Below are 15,732 nucleotides of genomic sequence, written 5' to 3' on the forward strand. Positions count from 1 at the left end.
AGAATGTTTCATTTTTAGTGGATTTAGGCTACTGCTTACTGGTCAAAGAGTGTTTTACTCGAGGTTTATCTAGCTTTAACAGGTTTTTCTGGATGTTTTTGTATGCCACTGGGGAAATGAAGATGGAATGATGGTACAGCTGGGCAGATGACTAAGTAAAAGCTGTCCTGATGATTCCCTGTAATGGTAGTCATTGTCTACTTGAAGAGCTGTCCTGTCACACCAAAGGCTTAATTGAGTGTATCTTGTACCCCACTATGAATGACTTGGTTGAAGATATAAAGGACATACTTTTCACATATTTAGATAACACAGAAGATAAGTACATTGAATGTTAGTCAGCATTTTTAAGAATCTTAATAGAGGAACCAATAAGATAAAATTTAGTAGTGATATATTTAAAGTCCTATTTCTAGAAAAAATTTTTTAAAAACCTCAACTCTAACTATAGGGAACAGAGAAGTTTTGAGTTCTTATAACTCATGTGAAAAGACCTGAAACTTCGCTTGATAAACTTTACTACAATTGTATACATTTTATAGCTTGGGTTTTTTTTTTTCTCAATTTCTTTTGTAAATGTCTTTAAAGTCATGTGTATACAACACTAACATTTGCAAGACCATCTTTAAAATAACATGTTTGACGTTTTTATTATATGAAGTGTAAAATGCAGTCTTTTCCATTGTTGATTTGTTAGTGATCTGTACTCTCTTTGGAATATATATGTTTTGTGATTATGCAATATTATAAGTGTTACAATTCCTTTTGTTAGAAAATGTATTGAGAGCCCTGATAAGAGGCTCCTGTGACATTTAATTTTGAGTTTACCTCTACCTCTGATATGTTGTGACCTCTGATACTTCTTTGCTACTCTATTGCAAAGTTTCCTCCTTCATAAAGTGAGGAAAATAATACCTGGTTTCCCTGTCTAATGAATAAATTTGAGTTGAGAGACTATTTTCTATTCAAAAATTAGAAAATTATGAGACAAATTATTTTTCTCTGGAGTTCAGTTTTTCTTTAAGAACTCTGTTAAGTTTATATGCAACATTTCTAAAATTAACCTACTTTTAATAAGCAATTCAGGAGAGATTTTTTTCTTATTTGAGGTTATCTTTTTACCACAGTTGCACAGTATCCTTTCGAAGACCATAATCCACCACAGCTAGAACTTATCAAACCCTTTTGTGAAGATCTTGACCAATGGCTAAGTGAAGATGACAATCATGTAGCAGCAATTCACTGTAAAGCTGGAAAGGGACGAACTGGTGTAATGATTTGCGCGTATTTGTTACATCGGGGCAAATTTTTAAAGGCACAAGAGGCCCTAGATTTCTATGGGGAAGTAAGGACCAGAGACAAAAAGGTAAGTTATATTTGATGTTTTTTTCTTTATTCTTCCTAGATCTGAGAATTTATTGGAAAATAAATTTTTAAAAAGATAGTTGTTAACCCTTATTTTCTTTCCTCTAAACATTTAAATTAGTATACTACCTTAACTTTCACATGAGCAAATGACAGATTCATTCAATTTTTCTGTTCATTCTAGCATTTTCATGTCGTGCTAGCAAATCTTACCCATTAACTGGATTGCATATTTGGTATCATGAAATCTTTACAAAGCATTTAAAAAAGCAGCACATTGATCAAAAGTAAGCTTGATACTCCTGAAGCTTGCTTGAAAATAAAATGTCTTTGGATAATAATTTGGATGCCATTACCTAGTAAAGTGTGATCTTTACTTTTAAAATACATAGAGATTATTCTTTGATTTGAATACTCATAAATGTGGTTATAATTAAGATTAGTCAAAGGTTCTTCTCTTATTCAGAAGACTAAAGACTATGCTGAAAATCATTGACAAATTTAATTTGTGTAGTACATTTGAAAGCAAAAAATGAACTCTTGGGAGAACTTTTTACAGTGATTTTCAAGGGATTTATTTCTTTGGATACTAAGTATGGCAAAACATGTTTACATTTCTTACAAATGGACTTTGTACATTTCTGTCTCCAAGAAAGAAAAAAAACCAAACTACTTCAGATAGATGGAAAAACTCATTTAGAGACCTCTATTGAGGAAGACATCCTAATTTTATATGGAAAATTTATTCTAGTTTTAATAATTTTCACAATGAGGAAGGTTCTCTTACAGTTTAAGCTAATTTCTTTTTAATTTAACTTCAAAACAGAAACATAAGTGATCATAGCCATCATTTTCAGCTGGATAATGGCATTGATTCCTGGTTCCTTTACTCCTTCCTCATTTCTTGTTTTACTTGTCGTTGTTACATTTTTGAATTATGTCTAAGGATGCCAAAGCACTGTTTATTGGTGACAGTTTACAAAATTGAATCTTATTGTTAATGCATGATTTTGGTGAGTGTTGATTATAATAACTTGCCATACATTTCTGTATACTGTGTGCACCCTGGGATGATAGCACTAGAATGAATTCCAGAGCAGAGGACTGAGATGTTTTCTTTGGTTCATCCTTTCTTCATTTAGAGGGAAACAATTGCTTCTACTGATTAAAAGTATAGAAGGTAAATTTTTCTGTACTTAAGTGAATAAACATAGGGCAGCACAGGGAAAAGAGACTGAATGAGAAGAAAACCTAGAGAGATGGCTCAAATTAAAATAGTCACAGGAGCAGTGGTAGAAATTTAAAACAGGGTTGATGAGCAGCAGACATTTTGGTAATCAAAAAGAAATCAGGTAAAAAGAATTTAAAATAAAAACATAAAAGTTGTATAATGTTCAGCCAGAACTAGCTTTAAGTTAGGGGCTCTTAAACTGTTTCTGTTATACACCTTTTAAAAATATGATGAAAACTCTATTCTCCCACAAAAAATGTGCATCATGTACATGAGCATAAAATTTTGCTTATAGTATTTAATTGCACTGAAAATTATTTTTTTTAACAAAGAATGTAAAAAATACTTTAAGAATAATGTCTCATTTTCTTTTTTTATGCCAGGCAGTGGCCACTACTTGAGACTGCTGAATAAATCCAAGTGGTACAAATTAACCAAAATTAAGCTTTAGTTCTGCTCAGTAGTAAATTTTCCTGAAAGGGCTACTATTATTTAGCTTTTAAAGAACACATTGAAACTATGCCATTGTCTTTGACTTGGCAACTTTTATGTCATTTTTGATATCTAATTAGTTTTGACTTTGTTTCCCCATCTCATGAAAGAATGAAAGAGCAAATGGGCTCTGTAGATTTTTTTATTTTTTGCCAGATGAAAGTAGACTTGTGTCAAGAAATAAGAATTCTTATAAGACTCTTCAGATTAATTCATGTTGCATCATTTTCTTTGCCTTCTAGTTATTGAGATCATTTTTTGGCAAGATTCTGGCATAATGCTGTGTTTGAAGGAAAAAATTATGACTCCACATTTTAGTTTTAATATTGAAGAGTTAAACTGTGTTAATGAGTTTGTATTTTATGCAGGTAAAATTCTAGCTATAGAATTTGTCTTCCTAAAGCAAGTGAACTTATGTGTAGCAAAGAATTGCATAGTTGCTCCCACTTCTTGACAAAACCTCTTAAGTCCTTGATTGAAAGTCTTGGCTTTCCTGAATTTGGCAACTTTCACAACAGTAGATTTTTTCATGACAAATCCTCTTGTACAGTCTGTGATTCAAGACTTGGCTCTCATGAAGTCATAGAATACTTTTACAACAATAGCTAAGCTTTCTCTCGGGATTCATGGTAGAGTCTTACACACCAGTGCATACTGGTGAACAAAGCATGGAGTCACAGTGACGTGTAGAACTTCTCTCTTTACCAAAGCAGCAAAACCAGATGTTTTGCCAGGCATTAAGGTGTACTCTGTCTACAGAATACTGAGATTTCTTCAGGGGACTTTTTTTGGGCAGAGAAACTTCACCGTTTTGAAAATGTTACTGTCTGCTGAAGTTTCCAAAAAGGACTCCAAAATAGGAATTATTGTTTGTGTCACCATGCATGTATTTGATGAAAACTAGTAGCTGGCTAAACTGAGATTTCATATGCTGAAGAGAAGTGGTATCTCCAGTCCTTTCATGACCTGCTTCATAGTTTTAGAAAAAAATGTCTGTTTTTTTGGAATGGATAAAACTGTTTGATAGAGATACTACAACAGTCTTACTTTTCTGTTGCAAACTATAAGTATGTTTGACCATTTCTAAGATATTTGCCTTCACCATGTTCACTGTGACTTTTTTGTTTGTTTGGCATTACAGTATCCTTGTAGGTTACTTTAATCAAGAATTTTGAGTTGGGGGGGCAAATAAGGTATTTGTAATGGTCCAGCCTTTGTAACTAAGCTGTGCTCTCACGTGTTCTTACACACACCTCCCACTCCCGTCATACTTCCCTCCCTCTTACTCTCTTATACCCACCCACCCCCGCATATGTGAATATATACTCTGTCTGACGTGGGTGCTTCTTCAGGATAGTTGGCTGAATGCCTCTGATAGTGAGAACTAGCCATATAGGAAGCACTTGGGATATTCTGTCCCATCGTGTTCAAGGAAAAAGTAAAACCTAAGGATACTTCAACTTTATTGTATTTTATTTTCTCTGTTTTCTGTTTAAGTTAGATTCAAGAGATGTCTACATAATGAAAAATGAGGCCATATTTTAATTTTCAATGGCAAGATATTGTAGTCATCACAATCTGGTAATACAATTGTCCGTTCTGTTTCTCTGTGGAGGAGAGGAGAGGAGATTTGATGAAATGGCAAGCCCCATGGGATATTGTTGTGAAACAGAGGCCAGAGTGAAAAGATAGCAAGAGAAGTATTTATGAAAATAAAATGCAAAGCCTGTAGTGTCATGTGGTAGAATAATAGTAGCTACATCATCAGCAGAACTGTTCCAGGCACAGCATATTCTCTGTCCTCTCATAGGTTAGAATCTCACCCAAGTGAAAGGTGATGGGTTAATAGAAAATGGAGTTCTGTATGTACTACTAAGGATGTACTCAGTAAAATTATGTTTAGCTGTTACATGACATTAAAACTCAGAGTTATGTAATTTGGCCAAAATTGATCACTTTAGCATCTTGAAGTCAAAGTAAATCATTAAGATCTGCTGTGCTTATTTTATTAGCTCATGATTAATTAATATACCTAGACTATTTTTTGGATGAATTATTCACAGGCTCTAAAGGAGTATCCTACTGTGCTCCTGCCTTTATCCTTGTGTATATTTTAAAAGGCAAAAAGACATTTATGGGCAGATGCTGTTGACAAAGCTGTATTTTACTAAATGGTGTTGTTTCCATTATAGGTTGAAACAGCATTAGAAAGTGAGACAGAGTAGATAAAAGTCATAAGATTATGAGGTTTTTTTTTTTTTTTTTTTTGCAGGAGTATTTCTTATTTTATAGATGATAAAACTGAGGCCCAGAAAAATGAAGTGCTTTGAACAGGATTATCCAAACAATTAATGACGGTGTTCAGAGTAAAATTTGAATCCCCTGACACACTGGTGAACTTCTTTCTACAATATCAAGTCCATAAATCCTGGAATTGTAAAAGAGTTTTGAAGCTCTTCAGAATTAATCTCTGCACAGAGTCAAGCTCTCCTGAAAGGTCACATAATGATGATGAAATTGGCCTCTTTTGACAAGGCTCCTCAGTTTATATTTAAAAATAGATTCTGGAGCAGTAAAGACCCCTGATTAAGTAGAATAAGGATAGCTTGAGTTTGTTGGTGTTAAAAATATAATGCTGCAGGCTTCCTTCAAATCTTTGGAATTTGTCTTATGAATTTTCAAATAAATCACATGTTTACCTAATGGTAAGAGTACTAGTGAAATAATATATATAATAATATATTTTTAGGGCTTCCCTGGTGGCGTAGTGGTTGGGAGTCCGCCTGCCGATGCAGGGGACATGGGTTCGTGCCCCGGTCCGGGAAGATCCCACATGCCGCAGAGCGGCTGGGCCCGTGAGCCATGGCCGCTGAGCCTGCGCGTCCGGAGCCTGTGCTCTGCAGCGGGAGAGGCCACAACAGTGAGAGGCCCGCGTACCGCAAAAAAAAAAAAAAAAATATATATATATATATATATATATATATATATATATATATATATATATATTTTCTTTTTAACCTTTAATGAATATAACTTATCATAAGAAAACTTAGCTGAGCGTGGTAGAGCTGTTGTTATACAGCTGTGGAATTCTTCCGCAGAAATAAGTTATAATAAATATAATTGACTATCCAAAGTAGTTTTATTCTTGAAATATCTGTTAGAGAGATTTATTATCTTACCAGTATTATAGGTTGTGTCTGTAGATTTGCATTTTTGTAATTGTGAACCACTATTATAGGAGATATGTACATTTTATCAGTTTGTGTAGGATTAATTTTATTAGAAATGTCTTTAATGTTCTTTTGCTGTAGCCTTAATTTTAACTAAGGAGAAACACTAAGAAGCTGAAGAAAATTGTGTTCTGGTGACATTTTTATAGGAGCAGAATGTTTCTCCTCCTCCTCCCCCACCCTCTTTCTCTTCCTCCTTCTCTTCTCTGCCCCCCCTCCCCCCGCCCCCACTGCCACCTTCCCCTCCTCCCTCTTGTTTTGAAGAAAGAGGAGCCAGTTGTCATGTTTTTGGTGAAGATTTATAGACTTTGAAGAGACTCTCCTCAAATTAACCTGGTAGAGTCTTGACATTTTTCTCAGCAGACTTGGTACAAATTAGATGGCAGAGTGGTGGGTGCCAACTGACCATAAGATGTGCAGCTGTGTTAGTAAAATACCCAAATAATACTTCAGGATTTGAATGTTGCAGAGAAGTACAACTGATGCCTCTTATTTAAAAAAAAAAGTTTTCTGAGAGTGGTGTAACTACTTGAGGGAAGACTTTCTTACTCAATAATTTACAAGAAGGCAATTACGTTATACTTCTCTAGGAATCGTTTCTTTGCATATTTGATCTTTTGCTTTAAGAGCACGTGGCAAATTACTCTAAAATGAACTGTTGATGGTTCCCACCCCAATAAAGCTCCTAGGGTTGCTTCCTATCTAATCTATGCCTTACACTGTCTGTATTTGTACTTATGCTTCAGAATTAAAGCAGATAACTCACAATATTTATTACAGACTATGAATAAAGAATTAAAACATCCTACCAGTAGGGGTAAGTGTATATTTTGGAAAGATTCCCAAAATTTCTGAATTTAGAGAGAGAAACTTCTTACCCAGAATCTCTCCTCTCTCTCTCGTCTCTTGTCTCTCTTGTCTCTCTCGTCTTCCTGCTTCTAGAATGGTAGCAGGTAAAGTAAGCATTAATACTTACTTTCTTTGATTAAACTCTCAGGAAAAAATTTTGAGGCTTTGATTTTCTTTTTGGGGGGGGGTTTGTTTTCGAAGCAGTTATTAAAGTTCTTATGTATTGTGATCTCTCTATGTGAGTTCATTAGCTTACCTTTAATGCAGACTTCTATCTTCTAGAAATAATAAATATTAACTTTATTCTAAGTGATCCCAAGAAGAGGAAATTTTCTAGTGTCTCTGAGGAATGAATTTATGTTCTAATATATAATCAGATTATTTTTTTCTAGTCTGTTTACTAAATTTCCCCATATGGTAACCTAATGAAATTTTCTCATTTTCTTTTCATTTAAAACAAAGTAAGGAAAAACAAACGAAGTAGATGTAACAGGAAAAGAAATGTATTTATGACTTCTTTCTGGTTTTCCTGACAAACTCATGACAATTTATTGGTTGTTTTTTGTTGTTGTTATTGGGTGGCAGGGGAAGAGCAGTGTTTGAGAGTACACACTTGAATTAGTACATATGCACTCTCTGCTATGCCACGCCAGGATAGCTGGACACTTGAGAACAGCTCTGCAAATATTTATTTGTTACAAAACTTTGTCTTATGTGAAGCCTTCAATTCTGAAGCATTTAAAACTTAAAAGAAATTAGGATACTAAGAATGTTGTTGTCTAAAATTGTATCTAAGGAGATAAGGACACACTTATGAATGGGTACATTTTTACTGTAGGGCTTAAAACCGTTTAAGGCTTCATTTTTATTTTTTAATTTATTCCTTGATTAATTATTGAGATATAATTGACATAAAACAGTGTGTAAGTTTAAGATGTGCAACATATTTATTTGATACATTTATATCGCAGTATGATTACCATTGTAGCCTTACCCTCTGTTGTGCCACAGAAGTATCATTTCTTCTAGTGGTGGGAACACATAAGATCTTGTCTTTTGGCAAGTTTTTAATGTTTATAATGTAGTTTTGTTGTCTGTAATCCCTGTACTTTATATTAGATCTCCAGAAGTTATTTATCTACTAGCTGTAAGTATGTACCCTTAAACATCATCTCTCCCATCCTCTCACCCACCCCCAGCGTTTGGTAACCATCATTCTGCTGTTTTCCAGTTCAGTTTTTGGTTTTGTTTTGTTTTTTTAGATTCCATATATAAGGGATATTGTACAGTATTTGTCTGTCTCTGTCTGACATATGTCACTTAGCATGACGTCCTCAAGGTCCATTGGTAGTGTCGAAAATGGCAGAATTTCCTTTTTTCTCAAGGCTGAGTAGTATTCCATTGTATGTATATATACATTTTTATCCATTCATCTCTCGATGGACACTTACGTTGTTTCCGTATCTTGGCTATTGTGAACTACAATAAACATGGAAGTGCATACAAACAAACAAACAAACAAAGTAAGCTATAATTATCCTCTTTTTTGGCTTAAAAAAACCTCCAAATATAACATTCTTATTTTTTCTAACACATTAATTCTCCTGGGCTAAACTGTTTCACTAATACATGGTATTTAAGCCTTATCCAATCTGTATATTCATAAAATTTTAAGAGTTTTATACCTTGAAGGACCTTAGCAATTATTTCAGACCCATTTTAGTATAAATGATAAAACAGATCTGCAAAGATCATTTTGTCCTAGGTCATTTAATCTCTCTGTGTAACAACTCAAAACCATATCTCCTAACCTCAAATCCAGTATCCTTTCTACGGTTCTTTGTTCTTCTGTCCAAATTATTTTTCTTTATTATTTTGATCCCCAAAGTAGAAATAGAAACTTAAAAAGGAAAAAAAAAAGTGACTGTGTTATAATGTATTATAACTCTTTCAGTTTCAAGTCACAGAAACCCAACTCAAAATAGCTGAAACATAAGGAGACATTTATTGGCTTATATAACCCTAAAACTCTGGCCTGAATCTCGATGCTTAACAGATGTCAGAAATCTCTCTCTCTACTCTCTTTTTTTGTCTTTATATACTTTATTTTTAGGCAGACTCTGCAAGTAATGGCAAGGTAGTAGCTCCAGGTTTACATGCTGTGTACTTTAGCAACTGCGATGGCAAGAGAGCTACAATTTGAGCAAAAATTTCTAGTTTAGGTTCTGGTTTACCTGGATTAGGGCATGTACCCATCCCTGAACCAAACATTCTGACCAGAGGCTTGGGCCATATATCTGAAGCTGAAGAATAGGGCCCCCCGTCCCCCTCCCCCAAACCACAGGGAGAGAGATGGCATCCCAAAGGGGAAAGGATAATAAAAATATCAGTTTTCTGCTTCATATTACTCTCAAGAATTCTATGGTTCATGTACCACTGTTTAATACACTACTTATAATTTGTTTCATAGAACTGAAGCACTGTAACACTCTAAGCTTTGGAGATTTTTTGTAGGTGGGAAAAATAAGAGCTCAGAGAGGTTGTGAATCTTTCAGGTTATAGTTGGTATGCGTGCTGTTAGTAAAACCCAGGACGTAGGAGTAAAAAAAATTAGAATCAGACTCATATTTAGGTTCAAATCTTGTTTTTGAACAAGGTGATTATGTGCACCAGGAGTGTTTTCTTATCCTTAAAATAGAGGAGATCTATCTTGTAAAGTGGTGGTAGTTTTAGGGATATATGTAAAATGTCTGGCATGCCGCTTAATATCCAATAACTACTGTTATATGTTGTCATTGTAGGAACTGGCATTCCTAAAAGCCACATTTCTTCCTTTGTTGAATTACTTTCCTGTAATAATCTTGCTGTGATCACTCTGAAACATGGATTTCCAAGCTTCAAGCAAACACTATCATTGTAAAACATCTACATTATTTCTGAGTTTAGAAGTGCCAGTGAAAAGTTTACTGAGGTAGAAAGTTACTTTTTAAACTGAGGAATCTAGATTGTGAATTCATCTTAAAGAAGATGATTTGAAAGTATTGATGTGGAGCAAAATGTGTAAAACTGGATCAGGAATGTCATTTTATTTTAACACAGGGTGCACTCCACAATGAAGACTTAGCAGTTATGGACTTTTTAGTGCTAAACATAACATCATAATATATTAAGCAAAAATTGGAAGAAATTAAGAAAAATTGATAGCAGTGCTAGTAGGAATCTTTTTTAATGTACTTTAAGATCAGGAAGGTACAAAATAAGAAGATATATAGATGGCTTGAATAATATAATACAAGTCCATAAAATGTATTTCTTTTTTTTGTCATTCACAAAACAGTTATCAATATTAGTAATTCATTAGGCCAACCATAAAATCTCACCTCCAAGTAGAAATATATAAACCTCATCCCTTGGTTACAATTCAATAGAATGAGAGATTTTGTTAAAAAGTTTAATCAAACTAAATCAACCATTTGGAAATTTAAAGCCACTTACTTAAATAACTTTTGGACAATGAAGAAATAGAAATTTATATTAGATATTATTAAGATAATAACAAATAGATGGATTAATAAAGATGAAAATATAAATTTATGAATTATCAAACAGTAAGCCATTTGAACTAATAAATCCAAACACTGTATAAAAATGCCAATAGGGCTTCCCTGGTGGTGCAGTGGTTGAGAGTCCGCCTGCCAATGCAGGGGACACGGGTTCGTGCCCTGGTCCGGGAAGATCTCACATGCCGCTGAGCGGCTGGGCCCGTGAGCCATGGCCACTGGGCCTGCGCGTCCGGAGCCTGTGCTCCGCAACGGGAGAGGCCACAACAGTGAGAGGCCCGCGTACCACACACACACACACACAAAAATACCAATAAAATCAATACATCTCTTTTTAAGCCAATCAAAGGAAAAAGAAAAGAGAAGGAAAACAAAAAATCAGTTGTTGGAAGTTTGAGAAAAGAGATAAAACTACAGTGTGGAAGTGACATTAAAAATTATATTCAGGTATATGCTAATTAATTTGAAAATTTCAATGGAAAATGGACAATAAATGCTTCAAGATGAAATCCAAAATCTGAATAGACCATCCAAGAGTGAAAATGAATAGGAGCCCTCAAGAAGTACCTGATGTGAATTGCATTTCAGATGGCTGCTATCAGACCTTGAAGCATCAAATAATTATGTTATTTAAATTGGTCCAGGTGTTAGAAAGTATGTAAAACTCCCCATATGACTGCTTGCATAGCCCTTCTACCTCAATATGATAAAGATAACATTTTTAAAACCAGAAAGTATAATATGGGAGAAATTAAATGGTTTGGCAAAAAGTTAAGAGTACGTGGAAGGGAGTTGTGAGGGATAAGAGTGGAAAAAGAGGTTAGGCTATATTTTCAGGTTGTTAAAGAATTATAGTGTTTGATAAATTTGTTGTCATTTGGGTAGACACTGGAAAGCCAGTTAACATTTTGAATTATTTGGTAATGTGATTAATCTTATATTTTTGTAAAATTAATCCAAAAGCAGCATAAAAAATGAATTGGGGAATAGATAAATGAAAGGCTGATAATCAGTTGGCTATTGCAAAATTGCAGGAGGCGACTGAATAGAAAGGCCACAGAAAACCAGAACTGGTATTCTGAGAAGCATTTCAAAGTCAAAATCTGGGTTTTGACTGAATCTCTTTGCTCTGTACTTGAAACTAACAGAACATTGTAAATCAACTATAGTCCAATATAAAATAAAAATTTTTTTAAAAAAGAGAAAAAAATCTGGATTTCGACATCTGAATAGACGTGAAGGAATCGTGAGTATGAGTATTCTAAACAAGCTTAACCTCTGGTTTGCCTTCCATTTTGCATGGAGAGTGTGTGTGTGTGTCTGCGTGCACAGACACACGTGCATATGTGTGTGTGTGTGTGTGTGTGTGTGTGTGTGTGTGTGTATATATATATATATATATATATATATGCCGGGTAGTTGATATGCTGACTGATATACCAATCTCTGCCTCGACTCTGCTGCCTGGACCATTGCCATAGTGCTGGGGTTCCCGCACTTCTCTTTACTATAACCCTGTGTATATCACTGCTGTCTCTCAGATTGTTTCCTTCACTCAACGATGGTGATGGTATTAGAATAGATTTTCGGCTCAGATGCTGGAGAAGACAGTGAGTTGAGTATAATGACAAATAACAGAGGTTGGTCCGTGCAAGAATGTGAAAGCTTCAGTTCTGGGATATGTTGTGTTTTAAGTGCTTCTGAGATTTCCAGCTAGAAATGTCCAAGTGTAGGAAATTCTGGACTGGGAGTTGGGAACAAAGTCATATTGAGAGACACAGGTTTTGGAGTTAATGTGTAAGACATAATTAAACCAGTGGAGTAGATAGGATTGATATAAAGAGGGAATAGCTGAGATCAATTTTTTGAGATATACCTGCATTTAGGGACAAGAAGAGAAGAGATAACTGGTAAGGATAGGAGAAAACCTTTATTATTTTTAAAAATATTTTATTTATTTTATTTTATTATTTTATTTTATTTTATTTATTTATTTTATTGTTTTTGGCCACACCGCACCACATGTGGGATCTTAGCTCCCTGACCAGGGATTGAACTCTCGCCCCCTGCATTGGAAGTGGGGAGTCTTAACCACTGGATCTCCAGGGAAGTCCCAGGAGAAAACCTTTAGAGAGTGTATCCTATGGAAGGAACAGGGAGTTTTCAAAATGGCAGCTAAAAAATGAGCCACGATGATAATAAGAAAACAGTAGCAAATGACCATTAATGACCATTAAGAACTAATGACCATTAAGAAATCAGCCTCATAATAACAGATTTCCAAGAGTTAAGGAGTAGAGGCTTCTCAAGAGTTTATATATAGAGAGAAGATGATAGTTTGAAAGAGATACAAGATTTTGGGGAGAGTGTGGGTCTTTGGTCTTAGAATTGTTTGCTTGTTTTGGATAAAGGATAAGCATTACCTGAGCTTTTTCATTAGGAGGAGACAGGTGGAGAGAATAAAGGCAAAAGCCAGAGAGGAGAAAATTAATAGAACACTTGCAAAAATGGAACCAATGTGAACATGAAGAGACACTGTTAGAAAATATCAGGACTAAAAAGATTTCTTTTTTTTAAGATGTTGGGGGTAGGAGTTTATTAATTAATTTATTTTATTTTTGCTGTATTGGGTCTTCGTTTCTGTGCGAGGGCTTTCTCTAGTTGTGGCAAGCGGGGGCCACTCTTCATCGCGGTGCGCGGGCCTCTCACTATGGCGGCCTCTCTTGTTGCGGAGCACAGGCTCCAGACACGCAGGCTCAGTAGTTGTGGCTCACGGGCCTAGTCGCTCCACGGCATGTGGGATCTTCCCAGACCAGGGCTCGAACCCGTGTCCCCTGCATTAGCAGGCAGACTCTCAACCACTACGCCACCAGGGAAGCCCCTAAAAAGATTTTAAGACGAGAGAAAATAATTTTGAGGGTGCTCACATCGGGTGACCTCAGGGTTCCCAGTAAAATGGGAACTTAGTTCTTTGAGGATGATATTTGGGACAGGACAGAAAGAGAGGTTTTAAAATGCTGAAATCATTATAGTCAAGTGTTAATAAGTGCATAACAGAAGAAAGAGTTATTGAATGATACAGATTTGGAATAGGTGAGACTGAGTAAGACAGTGGAAAAGTGGATTGGAAGGAATAGTGGGAGGAACACCAAATATCCTCCTGGTCTGTGAATATAAGGGAATTGAAGAAGCAATGGCTGCCTTTTGAGAAGATGGCCAGGAACATGATGCTAAGTCAATCTGAAGAATGCTAAGTTTAGCTAAAATTAGAATGTTTTGAAAGTTTTACTTCAGGAAAAAAGTTAAGAATATAAGTATTTTTCTTCACGGTTAGAGTAGGAAAAGGAGAATAATTAGTGGTAGAGAATAGAACTATATTTGGGGGATATAGTTATAGATCAGTTTAGATTAAAAATTCTTGATTCAAGAATAGAATTGATTTTTATTAGTCTTAATTTAACTGAAATAATGGAAAATTTGAAAATGTAGTAATTTTTAATCTTCAAGAGCTTTAAAGTTCAGCCCTCTTTTCAGATATGTAGAATTTTTGAAAATCAGTAAAAAGTTCATTTCTCAGATTTTTAAAAAGATATATATTTAAATTTAATCTTAATATTCAAGATGCTGTATGTAAAACATGCACATGAATCATTGTTTTCAGTGTATGCATTCAGGAAATATATTTGAAGTGTTACAAATCACATTGTCAACTTAGTGTGGAAGTTTTACTCATTTTATTTCGAATCCTAGATTATAGTGTATTCTGTACAATACATTGTATTGTTAATTAAATTTTAGTAAGTGTGCATGATGGCTGTAAGAGATGAGAACAGAGTGAGGACAACACATTAAGGGCTATGGTCCATACACATTTGGGCCTTCCAAATTTTTTTTTTTTTTTAAGGAAAACAAAACAAGAGTTTATTCATTACCAGATATCAAGATCTAATATAAAACTGTAAAACTGGCTTGGTGGTGCTGAATTCTTTCAGCTTTTGCTTGTCTGTAAAGCTTTTGATTTCTCCCCAACTTTTTAATTTCTGTTAATTTGGACACATTGAATTTGAGGTGCCGGTAAGCTAACAGGTAGGTAAGGATTGCAAAGTTAAGGTACAGAAGACTAATTATGCATAATTTGATAGTAAAATAATAAATTTACAATTATGTTTTTCACCATTTTTCTTTGAATTGTGTCAATAATTTTGATTCATCTTGTATTTACACATTAATTATTAATCTGCTGGTGAGAACTTACAGATTCATAACACTGTTTCTCTACACATTTGCCTTTCTGTTAAGGATTAACTGGGTGTATAAACACTTGCATTATAGATACGCTACCAGTCACTTGCTACTTGAGTAAAATTAAAGTTTTGACAACCTTTTAATTATTTCATGCAAACTTACACCAAGAATGGAGATAAAGAGAAAAAATATCATCTATCATTCCACTAAACCCCAATAAATAACTTGACAGCTTGGTCATCTAGTAGACTTCCATTGATTTAATTTTTAAAATCTTATTTAATTTTAATTTTTAGACTAGATTATAAATACACATGGTTCAAAAAAGATTCCCTCCCACCCACCCATCTTCTGTCTGCTGTTTCCCCCAACCTGCTTTGCAGTTCTGTATTTTATCTTGATACATATGAATAAGTTTTTTGCTGAAATGGCATTAAATAATGTATAAAAAATAATTTTAAGTTTAAACACTTTTTAAACTTTAATGATAATTTTTAGCATTAGTGTTTGTAGCAGCTATTCAAAGCAACACTGTTTTATTGCCATTTCTTTAAAAAAATATGTAGAACTAAAAATCCAGCAATTCCAAAATTATACCTTAAATGTAGGTAGAATTTCTCAAACTGGTGATTCAGATTTCTGTAACATTCTGTTGTTTTAGCATGCTTTTGTCTAACTGCGTTTAGTGTTTAATCCTCATGAGAATCCTGTGAAGATGGTATTGTCTTCATTTTCCTGCAGAAACAAAGTTTGTGTT

General features: G+C 34.5%; 1 protein-coding gene across 1 annotated transcript in view; it reads left to right on the top strand.

The window, feature by feature from the left end:
- Window positions 1-15,732, top strand: part of PTEN (phosphatase and tensin homolog) — a gene marked incomplete at its 5' end in the record, with an annotated part of 93,620 nt that overhangs the window by 58,939 nt on the left and 18,949 nt on the right. The window contains one exon of the mRNA XM_082672952.1: window positions 1,128-1,366. Within this exon, the coding sequence (XP_082529078.1) occupies window positions 1,128-1,366 (239 nt within the window). The remainder of the gene's footprint in view (window positions 1-1,127; window positions 1,367-15,732) is intronic.

The sequence above is a fragment of the Grampus griseus genome (assembly GCF_964374135.1).
Source record: "Grampus griseus genome assembly, chromosome: 16".
Lineage (NCBI taxonomy): Eukaryota > Metazoa > Chordata > Mammalia > Artiodactyla > Delphinidae > Grampus > Grampus griseus.